General features: G+C 42.5%; 1 protein-coding gene across 2 annotated transcripts in view; it reads right to left on the bottom strand.

Annotated features, from left to right (window-relative positions):
- Window positions 1-24,413, bottom strand: part of itga8 (integrin, alpha 8) — a 277,443-nt gene that overhangs the window by 243,032 nt on the left and 9,998 nt on the right. For both annotated transcript variants that reach the window (XM_063044126.1, XM_063044127.1), the window contains exons 5-6: window positions 21,168-21,229; window positions 19,880-19,925 (exon numbers count right to left, since the gene is read on the bottom strand). In XM_063044126.1, the coding sequence (XP_062900196.1) occupies window positions 19,880-19,925; window positions 21,168-21,229 (108 nt within the window). The remainder of the gene's footprint in view (window positions 1-19,879; window positions 19,926-21,167; window positions 21,230-24,413) is intronic.

Genomic DNA, 24,413 nt, shown 5'->3' with positions numbered 1-24,413 from the left:
TTCATTTCTGGAATGTAGGGGGAAACCAGAGCACTTGGAGGAAATCCACACAGTCCCGGGGACAACTTACAAGCTCTTTACAAACTGCAGCGGGAATTGAAACAAAACCTACAGCTGGCATTGTAAAGTGTCACTCTAACCGTTATGTTACCATGCTGGCCACAGACCAATTCTTATTGCTGAATACAATAATTGACTAATGATTGATGGGCAACAATTAGCTCAGTAAAGTGAAGTTACATTGTAAAGATGTACAAAATGCAGATGTTTTCAAAATCACATTCAACATGTTATTACAAACATAATAATAATAATAACAATAATAACTATAGTTAAATAGCACCTTTCATACATTAAGATGCAGGCTCAATGTGCTTTACATAAATTGTAAAAATAAATCAATATATTCAGAAAAATACGAGACAAATTAAAAATGATGAGTACAGACTACAATAAAGTTTAATCAAATGTACCAAATTGTATAAATGTAATCAACATCAACGGGCATTAAGTAATCCAATAAGTAGGCCAAATTAAAAAAGTAGGTTTTTAGAAGTGTTTTGAAATGAATAAACTCTTCTCGGGCTTCCAGTTGGGTACAGGTATCAATTTTAACCGACGTTTTGATGACAAACTCCGCCATCTTCATCAGGGATGATGCCTAGGCTTGTCTGCACCGGGGGTACAAATAGCCCCATCATCCATACCTCCTCATTCGTTAGTTCTCAATCAATCGGGTTTCTGCTGTCTCACAACAAGGAGAAACCCATCACGACCACCTTCCTTCCCTATATTTCCGCAGTTTCTGGAAGGATTGCCAAGATCCTGAAGAGATCCTGGATTAATATCATCCACAAACCTGTAAGGCAGCGGTCCCCAACCACCAGGCCACGGACTGGTACCGGGCCGCAAAGCACGTGCTACTGGGCCGTGAGGAAACGACATGAGTCAGCTGCACCTTTCCTCATTCCCTGTCACGCACTGTTGAACTTGATGATAGGGTTGCCAACTGTCCTGTATTTGCCAGGACATCCCATATATTGGGCTAAATTGGTTTGTCCCATACAGGAACGCCCTTATCCTGTATTTCCCCTATAAGGTAGAGTGTTCCTTTGAAACCTTTCTTGCCGAAATGGCATGAAGCGAAGAAGCAATTACCATTAATTTATATGGGAAAATTTTTGAGCATTCCCAGATGCAAAAAATAACCTACAAATCATACCAAATAACACATAAAACCAAAAATAAATAACACTAACATATAGTAAAAGCAGGAATGAGATGATAAATACACAGCCTATATAAAGTCCAAATAATGTATGTACAGTGTGGTCGGGAAGATGAAGGCAAAACCAATTTGTGGGGGAAAAAAATCGGCACGTGTGCGCATACGCACATCACATGTGCACGGCACGCATGCGCACACAGGTGCCCACGTAAGGCATCATGGTCATGGTAGTCTTTCATAGAAACATAGAAAATAGGTGCAGGAGTAGGCCATTTGGCCCTTCGAGCCTGCACCGCCATTTATTATGATCGTGGCTGATCATCCAACTCAGAACCCCACCCCAGCCTTCCCTCCATACCCCCTGACCCCTGTAGCCACAAGGGCCATATCTAACTCCTTCTTAAATATAGCCAATGAACTGGCCTCAACTGTTTCCTGTGGCAGAGAATTCCACAGATTCACCACTCTCTGTGTGAAGAAGTTTTTCCTAATCTCGGTCCTAAAAGGCTTCCCCTCTATCCTCAAACTGTGACCCCTCGTTCTGGACTTCCCCAACATCGGGAACAATCTTCCTGCATCTAGCCTGTCCAATCCCTTTAGGATCTTATACGTTTCAATCAGATCCCCCCTCAATCTTCTAAATTCCAACGAGTACAAGCCCAGTTCATCCAGTCTTTCTTCATATGAAAGTCCTGCCATCCCAGGAATCAATCTGGTGAACCTTCTTTGTACTCCCTCTATGGCAAGGATGTCTTTCCTCAGATTAGGGGACCAAAACTGCACACAATACTCCAGGTGTGGTCTCACCAAGGCCTTGTACAACTGCAGTAGTACCTCCCTGCTCCTGTACTCGAATCCTCTCGCTATGAATGCCAGCATACCATTCGCCTTTTTCACCGCCTGCTGTACCTGCATGCCCACTTTCAATGACTGGTGTATAATGACACCCAGGTCTCATTGCACCTCCCCTTTTCCTAATCGGCCACCATTCAGATAATAATCTGTTTTCCTATTTTTGCCACCAAAGTGGATAACTTCACATTTATCCACATTAAATTGCATCTGCCATGAGTTTGCCCACTCACCCAACCTATCCAAGTCACCCTGCATCCTCTTAGCATCCTCCTCACTGCTAACACTGCCGCCCAGCTTCGTGTCATCCGCAAACTTGGAGATGCTGCATTTAATTCCCTCATCCAAGTCATTAATATATATTGTAAATAACTGGGGTCCCAGCACTGAGCCTTGCGGTACCCCACTAGTCACCGCCTGCCATTCTGAAAAGGTCCCGTTTATTCCCACTCTTTGCTTCCTGTCTGCTAACCAATTCTCCACCCACACCAATACCTTACCCCCAATACCGTGTGCTTTAAGTTTGCACACTAATCTCCTGTGTGGGACCTTGTCAAAAGCCTTTTGAAAATCCAAATATACCACATCCACTGGTTCTCCCCTATCCACTCTACTAGTTACATCCTCAAAAAATTCTATGAGATTCGTCAGACATGATTTTCCTTTCACAAATCCATGCTGACTTTGTCCGATCATTTCTCCGCTTTCCAAATGTGCTGTTATCACATCCTTGATAACTGACTCCAGCAGTTTCCCCACCATCGACGTTAGGCTAACCGGTCTATAATTCCCCGGTTTCTCTCTCCCTCCTTTTTTAAAAATTGGGGTTACATTAGCCACCCCCCAATCCTCAGGAACTAGTCCAGAATCTAACGAGTTTTGAAAAATTATCACTAATGCATCCACTATTTCTTGGGCTACTTCCTTAAGCACTCTAGGATGCAGACCATCTGGCCCTGGGGATTTATCTGCCTTCAATCCCTTCAATTTACCTAACACCACTTCCCTACTAACATGTATTTCGCTCAGTTCCTCCATCTCACTGGACCCTCTGTCCTTTACTATTTCTGGAAGATTATTTATGTCCTCCTTAGTGAAGACAGAACCAAAGTAATTATTCAATTGGTCTTTGCTCCCCATTCCTTGCTCCCCATAATCAATTCACCTGTTTCTGTCTGCAGGGGACCTACATTTGTCTTTACCAGTCTTTTCCTTTTTACATATCTATAAAAGCTTTTACAGTCCGTTTTTATGTTCTCTGCCAGTTTTCTCTCATAATCTTTTTTCCCCTTCCTAATTAAGCCCTTTGTCCTCCTCTGCTGAACTCTGAATTTCTCCCAGTCCTCAGGTGAGCCACTTTCTCTGGCTAATTTGTATGCTACTTCTTTGGAATTGATACTATCCCTAATTTCTCTTGTCAGCCACGGGTGCACTACCTTCCTTGATTTATTCTTTTGCCAAACTGGGATGAACAATTGTTGTAGTTCATCCATGCAATCTATAAATGCTTGCCATTGCATATCCACCGTCAATCCTTTAAGTGTCATTTGCCAGTCTATCTTAGCTAATTCACGTCTCATACCTTCAAAGTTACCCCTCTTTAAGTTCAGAACCTTTGTTTCTGAATTAACTATGTCACTCTCCATATTAATGAAGAATTCCACCATATTATGGTCACTCTTACCCAAGGGGCCTCTCACGACAAGATTGCTAATTAACCCTTCCTCATTGCTCAAAACCCAGTCCAGAATAGCCTGCTCTCTAGTTGGTTCCTCGACATGTTGGTTCAAAAAACCATCCCGCATACATTCCAAGAAATCCTCTTCCTCAGCACCTTTACCAATTTGGTTCACCCAGTCTACATGTAGATTGAAGTCACCCATTATAACTGCTGTTCCTTTATTGCACACATTTCTAATTTCCTGTTTAATACCATCTCCGACCTCACTACTACTGTTAGGTGGCCTGTACACAACTCCCACCAGCGTCTTCTGCCCCTTAGTGTTACGCAGCTCTACCCATATCGATTCCACATCTTCCCGGCTTATGTCCTTCCTTTCTATTGCGTTAATCTCTTCTTTAACCAGCAACGCCACCCCACCTCCCCTTCCTTCATGTCTATCCCTCCTGAATATTGAATATCCCTGAACGTTGAGCTCCCATCCCTGGTCACCCTGGAGCCATGTCTCTGTGATCCCAACTACATCATAATCATTAATAACAATCTGCACTTTCAATTCATCCACCTTATTACGAATGCTCCTTGCATTGACACATAAAGCCTTCAGGCGCTCTTTTACAACTCTCTTAGCCCTTGTACAATTATGTTGAAAAGTGGCCCTTTTTAATGCTTGCCCTGGATTTGTCGGCCTGCCACTTTTACTTTTCTCCTTTGTACTTTTTGCTTCTACGCTCACTTTACACCCCTCTGTCTCTCTGCACTGGTTCCCATCCCTCTGTTGTGAACTAACCTCCTCACGCCTAGCCTCTTTAATTTGATTCCCACCCCCCAACCATTCTAGTTTAAAGTCACCTCAGTAGCCCCCGCTAATCTCCCCGCCAGGATATTGGTCCCCCTAGGATTCAAGTGTAAGGGGGACCAATCCTGGGGTAAAGTGTCCCGGGATTTGACTGCTACCTTTGTCCCTTATTTGGGAGTGAGAAAGTTGGCAACCCTAACTGTAAAAGATAGGTTGAGGTGAGTTTAACCCTACCTGAACACCCACCCCCTCCCCCCCAGTCAGCTGGTCCGCAAGAATATTGTCAATATTAAACCAGACCGTGGTGCAAAAAAGGTTGGGGACCCCGCTGTAAGGAACCTCAAATCCCAGTTTATGTGGGTCAAAGATGACCTGGGACTTGGGACAGCTGGCACTTACAGGACTCCCTGTGAATGCGAATCAGCATATATCAGCCTCGGTGGAAACCTGCATCAAGGAGCACAGCAGGCGTATTTGTTTGGGTTACCCAGAGAAATCGGTAGTAGCAGCATTTGCAATGACCATAGGATTGACTTCGACAACACAAAACTACTGTGTTGCGCCAAAGGCTTTTGGGACCACTTTGTAAAGGTAGCCATTGAAATAAAACTAGAGGAAATGAATTTTAACAAAGGTGAATGTCTTGCTCTAAGTACTGGAATTCAATTGTAAACAAGGTGGGACAGAGGAAACCCAATTGTTTGAGGACTAACCAATCAGGAGTGACGGACAATGGGCATATAAATACCACCAGACTAGACATGCCCAGCCATCAACCCTGATGAAGATGGCGGAGTTTCTCATCGAAACCTCAATTAAAATCTACTCCTGTACCCAGATGGAAGCCCGAGAAGAGTTCATTCATCAGATACGCCAGCAAAAGCACTAGATCCTTGCTTTGAAATGTTCCACAGTACCAGCCTGATGTATCTCAGTGAGTAGAATATTCAACTTTTTGGTGCATAATGGCAAAAGGCTGCATTACCAGTTCTTATATGCTTGGCTCTAGGAACATTAAGCAAATCAGTATTTGTGGATCTAAGATTACAGTCAGGGACGTAAGAAGATAGGCACTCTAAAATGTACGATGGTGCTAGATTATTCAGACCCTTTTATACAATTAAGAGTATTTTAAAATTGATCCTAATGGACACAGGCATCCAATGTAATAATGCCAAAACTGGTGAAATGTGCTCAGATTTTCTTTTTTTGATACTTGTTGCTGCATTTTGAATAAATTGCAGCCAATTTATCTCTTTCTTATGCAGTCCTGTAAGAGTACATTATAGTAGTCTAATCGGTTATAAACAAAAATATGTCTTAATTTTTCTCCATCTTGAGGTGTTATAAGAAATTGAACTCTTGTAATGTTCCTTAAATGAAAGAACATAGTCTTATAATATGGTTAATATGTGATTTGAAGTTTAGCTCAGAGTCAATAATAATGCCCACATGTTTGATTTGTAAGACCAGATGATCAAACTTATTTCTAAGATTCACACTATTTTATCACTACCAATAACTACATTTCATTTTTTTTTTCCTTATTTAGGTTAAGGAAATTCGAACTCATCCATTCTGGAATGCTGGTAAGACACTGGACCAGAGGGTTTAGAGCATCAGGGTCATTTGACAGAAGCAGATAAACACAGTTGTGTGTTATCTGCATAGCTGTGGTAATTCACATTGTGCTTTGAAATAATCTGATCTAATTGGAGCATGTCGAGTGGGAACAAGAACGAGCAAGAATTGATCCTTGTGGCACAGCACACACACAATATCATGGATTTCAAACAGATAATCACTGCAGCTAACAAAGAATTTTCTTCCTGATTTGTAAGATTGAAACCATTGACTAAGGTAGTCAATGAGAATGTTGTGATTTTAGAACAAATGTTACACTCCAATCTAACAGAGAAAAGTTGATATGTTATCTGCATCGGCACTAAGCCATAAGTCATTAACTACCTTAAGCAATGAAGCTTCTGTACTATGATTTGATCTAAAACATGGCTGATAGTTGTCAAGAAGAGAATTTTTATTCAAGTGATCACTTAATTGTCAAAAAACTACTTTTTCTAAAATTTTACTCAGAAAAGACAGGTTGAAAATAGGTCTAAACTTGTCCAAAACAAAGCAGTCTAGATTATTTTCTGAAGCAGGGGTTTAACTACTGCAATTTTTAAGGAAACTAGAAAAATGCCAGTAACTAGTGAGCAATTAACTATGTCAAGTACACTGTCGATTAGCACATCAGAAACTTCTTTACAAAAGCCTGTGGGAATAAGATCAAGAACACAAGTGGAAGGTTTTAGCTGAGTAATTATTTCTCAATAAGTTCAGGTCAGCTAATGGAACATGCTCTAAGTAGCTAATCAAAGTTCAAAGTTCAAATTTATTTTCAAAGTACATGTATGTCACCATGCACAACCCTGAAATTCATTTTCGTGTGGGCATTCACAGTAAATCCAAGAAACATAACAGAATCAATGCAAGACTGCAGCCAACGAGACAAACAACCAATGTGAAAAAGACAACAAACTGAGCCAATACAAAAATAAAGAAATATAGTAATAATAAATAAAAAACGAAAACATGAGATGAAGAGTTCTTGAAAGTGAGTCCAAAGGTTGTGCGAACAGTTCAGTGATAAGGCAAATGAAGTTGAGTGAAGTTATCCCCTCTGGTACAAGAGCCTGATGGTTGAGGGATAATAACTGTTCCTGAACCTGGTGGTGGGGGTCCTGAGGCTCTTGTACCTTCTTCCTGATGGCACCAGTGAGAAGAGAGCATGTCCTGGGTGGTGGGGCTTCTCAATGTTGGATGATGCTTTCCTTCGACAGTGCTCTGTGTACGTGTGCTCAGTGGTGGACAGGGCTTTACCCATGATGGTTGGGCTATATCCACTACTTTTTTTTAGGCTTTTCCATTCAAGGGCATTGGTGTTTCCATGCCAGGCCACAATGCAACCAGTCAATATACTCTCCATCACACATCTATACAAGTTTATCAAAGTCAGATGACATGCTGAATCTTTGCAAACTTCTAAGAAAGTAGAGCCGCTGCCATGCTTTCTTTGCAATGGCATTTATGTGCTGGATCCTGGACAGTTCCTTTGAGCCGACCAAGGGATGCGCATGCCAGAGCAGTGCCTGGCAGGAGGACAAAGTTTGCACACGCCCAGCGAATCCACAGCCACTTCCAGGACAGCGGTGACACACGGCGCATGTGGAAGGGCATTCAGGACATCACCAACGACAAACAACACCACCTGCCTGTGCAGGTGATGCCTCCCTCCCAGATGCATTGAACAACTTCTACACTTGTTTTGAGGCGGAAAATGACGTGGCGGCGAGGAAGACCACCTCCCCTCCAAATGACCAGGTGCTGTGTCTTACCGTGGTCAATGTGAGGAGAACCCTGTGCAGGGTCAACCCAGGGAAGGCTGCTGGACCAGACAATATTCCTGGCAGAGTGCTTAGAGGATGCGCAGACCAGCTAGCAGAGATTCTCACTGACACCTTCAACATCTCACTGAGCAGCGCCGTCGTTCCTATGTGCTTCAAGGCTGCCACCATCGTCCCCGTGCCGAAGAAGTCTTCAGTGTCCTGCCTCAATGACTACCGTCCCGTTGCACTCACATCCATCATCAAGGAGTGTTTCGAGAGGCGCATCATGAGGCACGTCAAGACCCTGCTGGCCTCCCCTCACTGGACCCCCTCCAGTTCGCGTACCGTCCCAACCGCTCAACAGACGACACCATTGCCATCACCCTCCACCTGGCCCTAACCCACCTGGACAAGAAAGACACGTACGTTCGAATGCTGTTCATAGACTTTAGTTCAGCATTCAACACAATCATTCCTCAGAAACTGATGGGAAAGCTGAGCCTACTGGGCCTGAACACCTCCCTCTGCAACTGGATCCTAGACTTCCTGACTGGGAGACCTCAGTCAGTCCAGATTGGAAGCAGCATCTCCAACACCATCACACTGAGCATGGGGGCCCCCCAGGGCTGTGTGCTCAGTCCACTGCTGTGCACTCTGCTGACCCACGACTGTGCTGCAACACACAGCTCGAACCACATCATCAAGTTTGCCGATGACACGACCGTGGTGGGTCTCATCAGCAAGAACGACGAGTCAGCATACAGAGAGGAGGTGCAGCGGCTAACGGACTGTCGTCTGTTGAACAAAACAAAAGAGATGGATGTTGACTTCAGGAGGACACAGACCGACCACTCTCCACCGAACATCGACGACTCCTCCATAGAGATCATTAAGAGCACCAAATTTCTTGGTGTTCACCTGGCGGAGAATCTCACCTGGTCCCTCAACACCAGCTCCATAGCAAAGGAAGCCCAGCAGCGTCTCTACTTTTTGCGAAGGCTGAGAAAAGTCCATCTCCCACCCCCATCTGCACCACATTCTACAGAGGTTGTATTGAGAGCATCCTGAGCAGCTGCATCACTGCCTCGTTCGGAAATTGCACCATCTCGGATTGCAAGACCCTGCAGCAGATAGTGAGGTCAGCTGAGATCATCGGGGTCTCTCTTCCCACCATTACAGACAGTTACATCATACGCTGCATCCATAAAGCAAACAGCATTGTGATGGACCCCACACACCCCTCATACAACTCTTCTCCCTCCTGCCATCTGGCAAAAGGCACCAAAGCATTCCGGCTCTCAAGATCAGACTATGTAACAGTTTCTTCGCCCAAGCCATCAGACTCCTCAATACCCAGAGCCTGGACTGACATCAACCTACTGCCCTCGACTGTGCATGTTGTCTTGTTTATTATTTATTGTAATGCCTGCACTGTTTTGTGCACTTTATGCAGTCCTGGGTAGGTCTGTAGTCTAGTGTAGTTTTGTGTTGTTTTACGTAGTTCAGTGTAGTTTTTGTATTGTTTCATGTAGCACCATGGTCCTGGAAAACGTCATCTCGTTTTTACTGTGTACTGTACCAGCAGTTATGTTCGAAATGACAATAAAAAGTGACTTGACTTGAGACTAACTGGGAGACGATGTTTCCTGCTTGGCATTGCTGCCTGCTGCACGCCCAACACTGCTCTTCGGTCAGCTGCAGGGTCATCAGCCAGGCATCACCATTCATTGCTGTTTTGTTCCCGCAGCCCTGGTACCTCTCCTGCTGGTGGAGCAGTGGCAGGATGTGCCCCTGTCACCCCCTTCAGATTTCAATGGGGTTCAATCAGTCCCCCAGTTTCCGTCCTTCCTCCTGAGCCACAGCCAAAAGCTGCCCTTCTCTGCCTCTTCAGCCAACTCTCGGGTGGCCCTCCTGAGCCTTGCTCCAGTCACTGCCATATCACGGAGTAACCTTGTTGTCGATGCACTGATGAAGCCCCGGCATCCTACCTCCACAGGATAGATGATAGTCCTCCTGCCAGTTTCCTTACACTCATCTGCCAGGTCTGAGTACTCCAGCCTCTTCCACTGGTGGGCAGTCTCCACTCCTTCCCCATGGGATGGTTATCTCCGGGTCTGAGTACTCCAGCCTCTTCCACTGGTGGGCAGTCTCCACTCCTTCCCCCATGGGATGGTTAACTCAATGAGCTGGACTGTCTCGGCGGCCATGGACCCCAGTACAATGTTTGGGTGGAGAGACGTGGTGGTGATTTCTGTGGGGAACTGTAGCTGTCTGCCGAGATCTGCTCTCACGTTATACTCCTTGCCTGTGGAGAGGGATCCTGAAGGAACTCTTGGGCAGGTGCATTCAGCGCACTTACCAGCCTTAACAAATGGGATGAGTTGTCATCCCACTGGGGAAAGGCTGCTTCTCGCGTCCCGCCTGGAATGATAACGCCGACCAATTGAACGTTGCTGACCCTCTGCACCTCTGATCTCCCAATATGGACTGGCTCATGGACCTCTGGTTTCCTTCTCCTGAAGTCAATAATCAGCCCTTCGGTGTTGCTGAGGTTGAGTGAGAGATTGTTGTGGCACCATTCATCCACATTTTCAATCTCCCTCCTATATCCTGATTTGTCACCATCTCTGATTCAGCCAATGATAGTGGTGTCATCAGCAAATTTAAGTAAGGCATTTGAGCTGTGCTTCGCCTCACATTCATAAGTATAAGGTTAGTACAGCAGGGTGCTAAGTACACAGCCTTATGCTGATGAAGACTGTGGAGGACAAGTTGTTGCCAATCTGAACTGAATGAGGCAATAACATCTAATGAGATGTTGTTATCCTAAATTCGTATCAAGCTAGGTACTCACCAATCTATCATCCCTCTGCCTTTGAGAACGTGACAGAGCAAGAGTTGTAAGAAGATTAAGCATTTGTGAAGACAAGCTGGAGCGCGTGCAGAAGACTAATTGAAGTAACACCTAAAGCAGGCAAAACCAGAAAATGTTGCGGCTATCTACAGGTCAGGCAACAGATTAGGAAGGAGAAGTCTTTTGTTTTTTTTTCTCTCTGTTTCCAACTGCCAACTTTTAAATACTGGTTATCTCAACAGTACTCTTTTCTCTGAACTCTCCACCCATCCCACGTTTTGTCACTTTCCTCATTCTGATAAAGGGTCACCAAGCTGAAACATTGACCCTCTTTCTCTGTCCGCAGACGTTACCTCACCTTTCCAACATGTTGTGTTCTTGTTTCACATTTCCTGTACTTCGATCCTCAGCAATCCATCTGGGCTGACCAGGGAGGGTCAGCACCTCTGGTGAAGGGGATTGTTGTGTCTTATCTGGGCCAGCTCACCCACCTTTGGTCCCCATCAGACACTCAGCTCTCACCATGGCTCCAAGTACAGCAACCACAGCCTGGTACGTCACTTTGACAGACAGACTAAACCAGATGAGGATAGCTGGCAGGCTGTCCAGCATGCACAGTCAGCTCCTGCGGACTGGGCAGATGAGATCTACAGTGAGATCCAACGGCCAGGAAAGCGGTTCTCCAATGCGCGGTGGAGAGCGAAGGGCATGACAAGGCACAGAAGTCATGGTTATCCACTGCAACAGAGGATGACCCCAGTTGTGATGACTACTTAGATCACTGGACCCGGGCTTCCTAGATCAGAGAGTGCAACTGTCCCAGTACAACAGCTCTTAGACTTTAAAAACTCTCCCACACCAGTTTCCTGTCATTGTTGGACACAAGCACAAATCCATCTAATGAGGATATTCCCCCAATCTCTTCCCTTTTGGGGAAAGAGGTTCCGGGATTTAGACCCAGTCACAATAAAGGACCAATGATATATTTCCAAATCAAGTAGCTGTGTGACTTGGAAGGGACGTGTAGATGATGGTATTCCCATGTACTTGGGACCCATATCCTTCTTGGCAGTAGAAGCTGGGAACTTGGAAGGTGCTGCTGGAGTAATCATTGCACACCATTAATAAACAGAGTGATTGTTGAGGACGCTGGGGGGCGGTGGGCTGCTTTATCCTTGAGTGTTGTTGGAGTGCATTCATCTGAGAATATTCCATCATGCTCCTGACTTGTAATCTGTAGATGCTGGAAAGTATTTGGAGAGTTTGGATGTGAATCATTCACTATGCTATTCCTAGACCGTTGTCTGATGTAACCATGGTTCCACATCTGGTCAATGGTGATGGTGGGAGGGTGTTTGTTTTTACACAACAGAAGTTTCTTGATTATTTTGTGGGACAACTCTCCCTATTCAGGCACCAGTCCCAGATGTTTATAAAGAGGACTTTCCAAAAAGTTGGTTTCCAAAAGAACTTTGTTATGAATAACCTTTGCGGCTGCAAGGCCACTGAGCAGTTTTCTAGCTATTGCAAAGTCAACCATCTTGATATGGATGTGTAGAAGCAAATGGGCAGACTTGGTTATAACATCAGATTTCCTCCTCTGGAAGACATTAGTGAACCAGATGGATTTTGAACAACAATCTGGTAGGTTTTGTCATTTTCATTACTTAGGCTATATTGTTTGTTTTAAAATTGCAGATTAGTAACACAGCTGTTACGATGAGATCTGAACTTGTGCCTGTGAATTGACAGGTCAATTCATTGGGGAATTATCAGATCATTAACTTAATTATCAAGCCTTCACTGTACACATTCAAAGTGCTATCAGGAAATGGCTTACAAGATCGTCCACAAACAGTTTGGGGTGGGAGGGAGCAGAGAGAATCCTGGCTGAGATACTGAAGACATTTTCTGGTCATTGAGCCAGCCTGTTCCAGTACAGTTACAATTCTGTTGGCATCTCTGTTATAGATAGAATAGTGCAGTAGAGGCCCTTCGGCCTACAATGTTGTGCCGACCCTCAAACCCTGCCTCCCATATAACCCCCCAGCTTAAATTCCTCCATATATCTGTCTAGTAGTCTCCTAAACTTCACTAATGTATCTGCCTCCACCACTGACTCAGGCAGTGCATTCCACGCACCAACCACTCTGAGTAAAAAACCTTCCTCTAATATCCCCCTTGAACTTCCCACCCCTTACCTTAAAGCCATGTCCTCTTGTATTGAGCAGTGGTGCCCTGGGGAAGAGGCACTGGCTATCCACTCTATCTATTCCTCTTAATAACTTGTATACCTCTATCATGTCTCCTCTCATCCTCCTTCTCTCCAAAGAGTAAAGCCCTAGCTCCCTTAATCTCTGATCATAATGCATACTCCCTAAACCAGGCATCATCCTGGTAAATCTCCTCTGTACCCTTTCCAATGCTTCCACATCCTTCCTATAGTGAGGTGACCATAACTGGACACAATGACCACAAGGACAATTTCACTGCTGGATCTTGTCCTCAAAGGGAGGGATAATCCTATCTGACAATTTTCCTTCAAAAAATGCTGTCTCCATCATCAGCAAATTGAAAGATTGACAATGCTATTAATTGGCAAACATTTGGTGATGACGTGTTCCATCGGCAATTCCTTAAATGATGAAGGATTGTGCCCATGTAGGTCAAGAACCTAAAAAGGTATTCCATTCTATGCTGTAAGGGCAAATTACATCCAACAAAAATAATTTTCTTTAATTCTTACACAGGATCTGGAAGTTATTGTCAAAGTCAGAATTTATTACACAGTATTAATTTAATTCATTGGGTATTCCTTAGGATTAAAAGACTGGAAAGTACTGCACAGAGCAAAGACTTTGCTCATCACAAGAGATCCCATTAACTTTTTTTCTGCTATATGTAATTCCAACCTTTTGAAGAGCATGATTATTGACTAGTTCCCAGAATCTTTTCGTCAAAACAAGTGATCATTTTAAACTAAATAATGTGAATCTATTCAAAATATTTATGAAATAAATATTGACTATGTGTTTACCCCCTCCAAGAGGACCACAGGCTTGCTGTGGGGTTTGGAAGCTTGTGTAACTCAATGACCCAGAGAGTTATATAGGCTGGAGACAAGGCCTTGTCCTTTGACTCCTGGTAGGGTCACCCATGCCAAACAGGTCAAAGGGCAGAGGCCAGACTAAGAGTGGTTCACTGGTCCTCCAGGTTCGGGGGTTCAGCTTAGGGCTAATAAGCCTGACTGGTAAAAACAAACTGAAATGGAAACACCAATGAAGAAGACAGGCAGAGATGGAGGACTGTCACTGCTGCCCTAAGGGGGCAGTAAGTAATGTGCTTATCCTGTATCAGTACTGATAATCTAAATATCACTTGGTCCAAAATGAGCAATCTTAAGTATAATGACTTCACACTGATCAAGATGACAAGAAACAAGTTTTTTAATAGCTCAGTATTGTACACAAAGAAGGTTTTGTGCTTCATTTGTTTACTTTTGACATATGTGGCAGAATTAACCTAATCTCTTGGACTCTATCAACCTTGGTTCATTTGTCTAACCACAAACTTATATCACTATCAAAACAATAATTACAAGGTACTAATCACAAATTGTAGTCACAGATTTCACTAAATTACAGGTTGGTCCTTTAGAAAGTACTCTAATCTAATTTAATTTAGAAAGTTTATCCATTGCACTGGTGCAAATGAAAAGTTTGAGGACAACATTAAATTGTTATGTATAACAGGGCTAAATCTGCTTTAACTTGTATTAAATTGAAAGAGGACAGTTATGGAGCAATTTTGAGAATCTTGGCTGTTTTACAAGTACCTGTTCGTAAACAGTTTTAGGAATAGATTAATAATGCACTGTTACCAATTTACAAAGTTTTGACTGAACTTTTTTCTATTCAATATGATTATTTAAAGGTTATTTTACTTATAACACAAGCCTAACAGAAAAGAGGTGAATTTCTTCAAGATGTCTGCCTTAACTTAGGCAGAAAAATTATGGGAAGTACAGTAAACAAAAACTGATACCATTTCTCCAGAGTTTTAGATTAACCCTGTCAGTTACAGATGTTATGTGGAGTTCTGGCTGCCACACTGTAGGAAATAAATGATTGCACTGGAGAGGGTGAGTGGAGATAAACTGGGATGTTGTAACACACACCAAATGCTGGAGGAATTCAGCAGGCCAGGCAACATCTATGGAAAAAAAGTAAACAGTCGACGTCTTGGGCTGAGACCCTTCATCCTGTTCTGTGTGTATTGTTACTTTGGTGTTTGTGTGTATTACTTTGGATTTCCAGCATCTGCAGATTTTCTCATGTTTGTTATACTTGGATGTTGCCTGGGATCAATTGCTTCAGTTAGGATGAGATACCACATACACGAGAAAATCTGCAGATGCTGGAAATCCAAAGCAACACACAAAATGCTGGAGGAACTCAGCAGGTCAGGCAGCATCTATGGAAAAGAGCCAACCGTCGACATTTTGGGCCCAGACCCTTCTTCAGGACAGTCCTGAAGAAAGGTTTCGGCCCGAAACGTCGACTGTTCACTCTTTTCCACAGAAGCTGACTGGCCTGCTGAGTTCCTCCAGCATTTTGGGTGTGTGTGTGTGTGTGTGTGTGTGTGTGTGTGTGTGTGTGTGTGTGTGTGTGTGTGTGTTGCTAAGAAGAGAGATTAGACAGGCTGGGTTTGATTTCCTTGGGACAGAAGACATTGAGACTGGGTGTGAGATCCTGTTGGGGTGCAGATATATACAATTATGAGAGGTATAGATAGGATAGGGAGTAATAAACTTTACCCCATGGCAGAGGGCATAGGTTTTAAATAAGAGGTCAGAAGGTACCTGAGGAAAAAATCTTCTCAACCCACAGTGAGGTTAGAAAGGTGGTAGAGGCAGGTGCACTCACAACAGTTAAGCAACTGGATGAGCCAAGGCAGAGTAGCTATGATTAACTGCTGATAAATGGGATTAATATATGTAGATAGATGCCTCATGTGTGAAAAAGGTTTGGAGAAAGAAGGATGTCAGCAAGAATGGGAAATAAATAATGTGGAAGAAGATGACCAAGTCAGGATAGGGAATGGTAAAAGATTGATAAATAATATGGAGGAAGATGACCATGCTGAGAGGAGGCAGTGATCAGAGAAGGAAATTGAGTGACAGCCGGTAGCAACCCTGGGGCTGAACAAAGAGTCAGGAGGAACACTCCTGGGGAAGACAATCAATCACAATTCTCTTTTGTGTTTGCTGTTCTGCAGCTCTGACTGAAAAAAAAATGCACATGTGGAAGACTGAGAGTAGCTAAATTACAGCCTCCAGGAAAAAAAAACAGCTCACTGTCTCAACTCAGACATGGACAGTTGATGCTATCCAAGAAAGCAGCAGCCATGTTTACATGAATAGGGCAGCGGGGGATGAGGAGGGCTGGTGGAGGCATTTGAGAAACACAGGAAGGAAGCAAGATCAATAACAAAGCAAATGCTGAAATTCAGTTGAAAGGAATTCTCTACTGAGCAGACTGAGACATCCCTGGATTCTGTCTGACCTTAAACAGTAAATTCAATGTGATTTCCAGTTCCCCGGCCATCCATTTCACACAAGGGAGATGTACTAACTTACGCTAAATCATCACTGTTTCTTCTTTGGGCTGTTTTCAAATAAAAGGAAAAAAGAAGTGAAACTGTTCAGAAAGCATACAGATTGTACTAAATATGCTGAACTTTAAAATCTTGATTTACATGGAAACTTCACTTATTTAAACTGGCTTTACGTAAAGTAAACTGTGGTGGAAATTATTTGTTATTTAGAGTGCTGTATATATTTAAGAAGAGAGGTCCAAATTAAATACCAAAAATGATCAAGACATTAGATCCACTTCAGACAACCATTAGATTGGGGTTGTATAACAAAATTCTTTTCAAGCTTGCAGGCATCTCACAAGGATGGCTGGTGAGATCAGGACTTCAAGTAAATGCACAGTATTAAATGTAATATTTCATACTGAGCTATTAACATATCAATTCTACAGCTTTCCTACGATGTTATTGTTTGATTCCTATTACAATTATCTTAAGATACAACTTTTTTGCTGTTATTACAACACATTCTTTTTTTTTGAAAATCCAATATTTGATTAAAAGGGGTTTAAATTAATCTTAGCAAAGCAATTATTGGGTAATGGCAAATCACCTGTCTCTTTATATCCTATTCATTTCATTTTCCACACTTAGTTTGTATCTGCCCATTGGCATTATTCCTTGAGCTTTCCAGTTAGGATTGTTATGGTGTGCACCTGACCGCGTCACCCTCTGGGGTTTAGATGCTCTGATTCTCCAGAATATGGACAGCTGGCCTGGACCTTTTAAAGATTCTGGCCCACTCCGCTAATTGGCGCCCATGTTTTGGCACCAAGATTTTGATACTTAAAGAGCACCTGAACTCAGGTTTGGGGCTCAATTATCAGCTCAACTTTAGTTCAGTCTGCAATCACACTTAGGATTTCTTTCTTGTTTGGATTCTCATCTAGTCTCGTTAGGTTGTCATCTAGCATCTGGTCAAGAGCCCTGTTCTCGTTTCAGTCTCAAAATCATGTCTCAATTCCAGTCTCGGATATTCCAGCACCTGGCTCCTTACCATCCTCGCCTAGGCCTCTTGTCACAAGGATGCCTGGTGAGATCAGGTAACAGTTCCCTCCCGGGCCTACATTTCTGTCAGACGAGACAATTGTCATTTCAAAGATGTGCTTGATGAATGGGTACCCAATCGGACAGTGCCTCTCACACCAATCAGACGGTGCCTCTCACAGACAATCCAGCGGCCCTGCCCACCAGTTAACAGAGAATCAGTAATAAACTATCGGAACGCCCAGTGAAAGAACTTAATTGCATGGAGAAAATAACAACCGAGGCACATTCTGTACGGATTTTCATCTCTCACACTTCGGTAAATGTCAGATGTTCAATGGTTATGACACCACTTTAACCCTTTAGTGTCCTATCTTCCATGGACCTAAACATGCTCGAGGCTTTCCTGTTACAATGCAGTAACTGGAAATCAGGGGACAAAACCCAAGTGTTGAGACCTAAACCCGCTAGCTTCTTAAATTATTTTCAGATTCTGAGTGTCACTTGCATACGTTGCCCCTCCCTATTTGTCACTAGTGGTGAGTCACTTTCTGGTGAAGGTATTCCCACTGCAATTTAGCAGAGACGTCAGGGTTTTATACCCATCAACAATGAAAGGCCAGCAAAATATTTTCCGTGCCAGGATTAAATGTGACTTGGGGGCTAAACCTGGTGGTTCCCAGGCACTTACTGCCTTTGTCCTTCTTGCCTGTGGAGGTTCCAGGTTAGGGAGGTATCGCCAGACTACCGTGGTGAGAAACTGCAGTGCTTTTTGCAGTCAGTATCCACTGAAGCCACATGTGCACTGATGATGGAGGCAATGGATGTTGGTTGATGGTGTACCAGTCAACCGTACTGCTTGTTCTGGATGATATGGCACTCATTCATGCAAGTTCAGAGTGTCCCATCACACTTGTGAGCTGTGCATTGTAGGTGGTGGAAAGGCTTTGGGGTGTCAGGAGATGATCGACTGCTGCAGGATACCCTGTCTCTGACCTGCTATTTATCTGACTGGTCCAAGTGAGCTTCCAGTCAATAATATTAAGTTAAAGGCAAACCACCTACTCCCAACAACACACCCACACACAATGCTGGAGGAACTCAGCAGGCCAGGCAGCATCTATAGAAAGGATTACAGTCGACATTGCAGGCCCAGACCCTTCTTCAGGATAGGAAAAAAAGATGAGGAGTCAGGGTTAGAAGGTGGGGGAGGGGAGGAAGAACCACAAGGTGATAGGTCACAGTATCACCTTGTTATTCTTCCTCCCATCCCCCCACCCCTCTCCCCCCACCTTCTAACTCTGACTCCTCATCATTTTTTCTCCAGTCCTGCTGAAAGGTCTCAGCCCAAAACATCAACCGTACTCTTTTCCATAGATGCTGCCCGGCCTGCTGAGTTCCTCCAGCATTGTGTGTATGTTGCTTGGATTTCCAGCGTCTGTAGATTTCCTCTTGTGTGTGTGATCCACCTACTCGCGCATATCTTTTTATTAAAATTGATCCCAGCACTTGACCTCCTGCTTTTCTCTGGCTTACATGTTGTAGTCTATCAGTGGGTAACTGAGAGTCAAGCTGATCTGTAAAGAGCACCTTGCCAGTGGTTCTTTAAGTAACTGCCAGCTAAAACTAAGTACATTTTAGGCGATTACCTTTTGTAGATGTTTATTTTTCCGTTTTCCATCTTTGTTTACCACCATTAGGCGTGCAATTATATTCCACTTGTGTACCTCATTATTATGACATAATAGCTGTTGATATTTCATTTAGTTTATCTAATATAAGGCAGTATGACCACCTCATATCAGTAAGAATACTGTTTCTATGTTAATATTCACTTTACATTACATCAAGTTTTTTCAAAGACTAGATTTCTGATTCAGAAATTAATCTTATTGCAGAACTGAGACTGGACTATTCTCATTCCCCAGTTACCAATTCCACCACAGAAAAACACAGCCGGGTACAAATGTGATATCAAAACTATTTCCACTCCAGTGTCGTTCTGCCAAACAAAAAATAAACTCACACATGCTGCCAAAATCACTCGTAAAATTATTCTCTCTTTTCATTTGAGGTCTGATTTGACTGAGATTTGTACTGTATCGCAGTCAAACAGCACATACAGAGGCACCATTAACTTTGCTGTGGGTCCAACTTCAGATCAGTATAATCAATTTTTGCCTGCATCATAGGAAACATACAAGCTATTGGACACACCTCCTGTATCAAGGGTAAAGTTTAAAAGAAATCTTTAAACAGAATTGTTCACATCGATGGATGTTCTCATTTTCTCTTTAAGAACATTAAAATCTGGAAGTCTGACAACTGTGCTAAGCTCATGATAGCTTTGCAATTCAACAATAGAATCGTTGCTCTGTCTGTCATACACAAAACTGTGTTCGTTCCCCAACGGAAGAAAAAGTCAATTATTTACCTTGCCAGTAAAAGCTTCCTGGTCCTCCCAGCACAATGTTCCCATCCTAAAAAAAAAGATCAATCAGAATTGCTTTGCAAAGTCATGACATCTAACTGATAAAAGAAACATAAGATGTAAGAAACCACACATAGGCATGTCATCATTTACAGAGAAATCAGCAAAATTCCTGACATGTTAAAATTGGGCAAGTTTACTTCTTTTAATAAACAGCATCATTTTTTTTCTAAGTATATTGGTGGCTTTCTGCAAAAGATACATGGAAGACTATACTAGCAAAATGCTAGGGAGCTGTAGATTAACTAGATCCAAAACAAGGTATCAGAGTTAATGAATTATTTTTTAATTATTTGATTGGCTGGACATTCCATTTCATGGAGACTAGAAATGTGCAGCATGAGATTTCATTTCCATCTATTTACTTCCAACTCTATGGACAGGTGCACATCCACAATTCTTTTAGACCTTTGTTTTATCCTCAGTTTAATGCAGGGGTTCCCAAACTTTCTTTATGCCATAGACTCTTTAACCAATGGGTCCATGGACCCCAGATTGGGAAGCCCTGGTTTAATATATTTATCTCCAAAGTACACAAAATAGGTCTTCATTCTAGAGGTGCATTCTCTGACACACTAGAATAATGAAATGGAATAGGAAGTGTCTCAAATTGCATTTTCCCTCACCAATATGGTGTAAGTTGTTTTTAAGACTGCATATTACCATTTTGTGTGTGTTTTAAGACTAACAGGAGGGTTTATAGGTATACTTACCAAAAGTAGGTTCAGGTTCAATTTAAACCAGCATTATTATGCTAAATTCATCATATTTTAGCAAACAGGATGTATTCAGATATGAATCAATTGCCAATCAATTTATTCCGTAGAGGCAATACTAGTGCTGTGATGCTATTCATGTGCTACATACTTAAATTACAGCACATTCCTGAAGTGATGTGTGCTAATACCAAAAGTCTGCTCTCAGCAATATCTATGGAACAATGCCTTATTACTTAATGCTTCCTTTCTGTAATTAAGCTAAGTATTGTTTCATGTAAAAGCATAGTTACAGTTTTACTATTGTACAACCAGACAACAAAAATTTAAATTACATCATCCCTCTCTCAGTACAGACACTTGCCATGTTCCACTTTATGTTACACAGAACCAGAAATGTGTATTTGGAATCTCCTTCCTTCTCTTTTCATATACAAATTGTACATCATTTATAAAATCAATTGAATTTTTTTTACAGTAAAGCACCATATAAATACAATAAATATCAAGATTACCTGGGTAAATTCAAGACTAAATCCTGCTTGACAAGACCCTTGACCCTCGGGATCTGGCTGATCTGCAAAGACATAAAACACACATTATTTCCATAATTTGCAAATTCTTTTAACCTACTGCCCAAATAATCTGACATTAGCCATTTTTTTTAAAAAAGATCACTTTTAAAGGATATAAACAAACTATTATACTATTCTATTTTTACAGATGTTTTGGTTCAAACACTATGCTATCTGATTCAGCTGAGAAAATGGTACAATATATATAAGATACTTTTAAACTGAACTCTCATCTCCACAACAGATTTCCTTCCAATGATGTTCTGGCAGAAAAATGTCTGATGAGAGTCAATTAGACCTGATTCAAACTATTTAGTTGCACTTTCCTGGAGCTTAAAAATTACATCATAAGACCATAATTCACAGGAGTGGAATTTGGCCCTTGGCCCATCAAGTCTGCACTGCCATTCAACCATGGCTGATTTATTTTTCCTCTCAACCCCATTCTCCTGTCTCCTCCCCGTAACTTTCGATGCACTTACCAATAAAGAGCATGTCAACCTCCGCCTTAAGTATACCCAATGACTCCAAAGTCATCTGTGACTAGGAATTCCACACAGAGGTATATAAGATGATGAGAGGCATTGATCGTGTGGATAGTCAGAGGCTTTTTCCCAGGGCTGAAATGGCTAGCACGAGAGGGCACACTCTTAAGGTGCTTGGAAGTAGGCACAGAGGAGATGTCAGGGGCAAGTTTTTTTTACGCAGAGGGTGGTGAGGGCATGGAATGGGCTACCGGCGACAGTAGTGGAGATGGGTACGATAGGGTCTTTTAACAGACTCCTGGAAGGTACATGGAGCTTAGAAAAATAGAAGGCTATGGGTGACCCTGGGTAATTTCTAATATAAATACATGTTCAGCACAGCATTGTGGACTTAAGGGCCTGTACTGTGCTGTAGGTTTTCTATGTTTCTATGTTTCTGTATTCAACACCCTCTAGCTAAAGGAATTTCTCTTCATCTTTGTTCTATAGGGATGTCCATCTATTCTGAGGTTGTACTCTTTGGTCCCAGACTCTCCCACTATTGGAAACATCCTTTCCATTTCCACTCTCTCTGCAATTCAGTAAATTTCAATGAGATATCCCCTCATTCTTTAAAACTCCAACAAGCACATGCCCAGACCCATTCAAATGCTCCTAATATGACAACCCTTTCATTCCTGAGACTCTCCTAAATCTCCTCTGGACCTTCTCCAATGCTAAACATCCTTTCATAGATAAGAGGCCCCTAAAGTTCTCACAATACTCCAAATGCAGTCTGACCAATATCTTATGAAGTTTCAACATTACATCCTAGATCGCTTTTATACTCTAGTCCTTTCAAAATTAATGCTAACGTTGTATTTGTCTTGCTTACTACCGACTCAACCAACAAGTTAACCTTTAGAGAATCCTGCGCTGGGACTTCCAAGTCCCTTTGCACCTCTGGTCTCTGAATACAAGAGATGCTGCTGACGGTGGAAATCCAGAGCAACACACATTTCTGAATTCCCTCCCCTTTATAAAATATGTATTCCTTCTAGCAAAGTGCATGACCATGCACTTCCCAACACTGTACTCCATCTGCCACTTCTTTGCCCATTCTCCTAATCTGTCCAAGTCCTTCTGCAGACTCCCTGCTTCCTCAACACTACCTCCCCCTCCACCTATCATCCACTATTAAATACTAGGTAGTGCATCCTGTATTAATTTAAATACAAGCTCATAGTGTGGAGACCCTTGAATCTTAAACTACTATCTGTTATCTCTAAGCAGATAACAGACGGCATATGCTTTGGAATAGCTTCAATTCTTTGAATAGCCAGAGGTTCATCACAGTCTGGTCACTGTAGATTGCTGAAGCTGGAATCTGATACAACACTACAAGCACTATAAGAAATTAGCATGACAAACAATGTTTCTGGATGGAAATAGACAGTTGACATTTGCAGTTGAGACCCTTCATCTGGATGTGCTGGATCTCCAAGAAGCATCTTTGATTAACATCTTAACTTCATCAAACAAGCTCTGGTATTTCTCAGCAAAGAGTCTAGTTGATTCCCAGGTTGGGAATAAAAGACAGTGCATCCACAACTTGTAAGGGTAATTCCCATGTGCTGCTAAGGTATAGGTTAACACTGAGAAGGTGCAGGTTCTTCTGCGGAGGGGAATAAGAAAGAGTCTGTGGTACATATCAATACCAATGATGTAGGTAGGAACATTTTGCAAGATTTTTTTAAGGATATGGAAGGCAGGGTCTCAAAATATCGACTGTGCTTCTTCCTATAGATGCTGCCTGGCCTGCTGCGTTCCACCAGCATTTTGTGTGTGCTGCTTGAATTTCCAGCATCTGCAGATTTTCTCGTGTATACGTCTATAAGAAATAGGGTTTTGCGGATTAATGTATGACTGGAGAGATGGTGCAAGGAATAAAACGGCAAAGTTTAAAGGGCATTAGGACCAGCTTTGAGATGATTGGGTTTACTGCAGAGCAGACAGCCTACATCTCAGCTAAACTAGGACTAAACTCCTTGCCTGGAGGTTTGCTATATTCTTAGTGGAGGGGTTAAACCAATTTGGAAGGAGGGTGTAGCACCGAAAGGGGGATGTATAAAGTATTGAGCAAGATATCTACTGAATATAAAGTATTGAGTGAGATATTTACTGACATCTACTGAAAGAAATAGTGTGGTTTTAGAAAGGATCATACCAAGAGAAAGCACATAAAGTGTTAAGGTTTTATGATGCAAGGACGTGAGCGTATTAAACGAGATTGAAGTAATTAACCACATGATGTTACCATGCTGCACAACAAAAGAGACTTGACTATATAATAGGACAAACTTGGACGCTAACTATTACCAGATATGAGACAGTCAATAGAGGGGTAAGGGTTGAGAGGTAAAATAGTAGTAACTGATTAAAAGCTGTACATTAGGCATTGTTAAGGCTGTATTCATGGAGTGAAAAGGACAGAATTAGTATGTGTAGAGTGTGGACTAATGGATGGAAAATTACAGGCAACTCAAAACATAAAGTGAATTCCAAGGACACAGGTGGGTTGGTGGAACATACAAGCATATGACCAAATAAACGTAGGAATGCACAGAGTAACATTTTAGCAGGAAGAATAAGGAGAGACACAGGAACTGGTGTGTGTGTGTGTGTGTGTGTGTGTGTGTGTGTGTGTGTGTGTATAAGCGTG

The sequence above is a fragment of the Mobula hypostoma genome, chromosome 3 (genome assembly GCF_963921235.1).
Source record: "Mobula hypostoma chromosome 3, sMobHyp1.1, whole genome shotgun sequence".
NCBI classification, from domain to species: Eukaryota; Metazoa; Chordata; class Chondrichthyes; order Myliobatiformes; family Myliobatidae; genus Mobula; species Mobula hypostoma.
The sequence above is the reverse complement of the archived record's forward strand: the minus strand, read 5'-3'. Positions and strand labels throughout refer to the sequence as shown.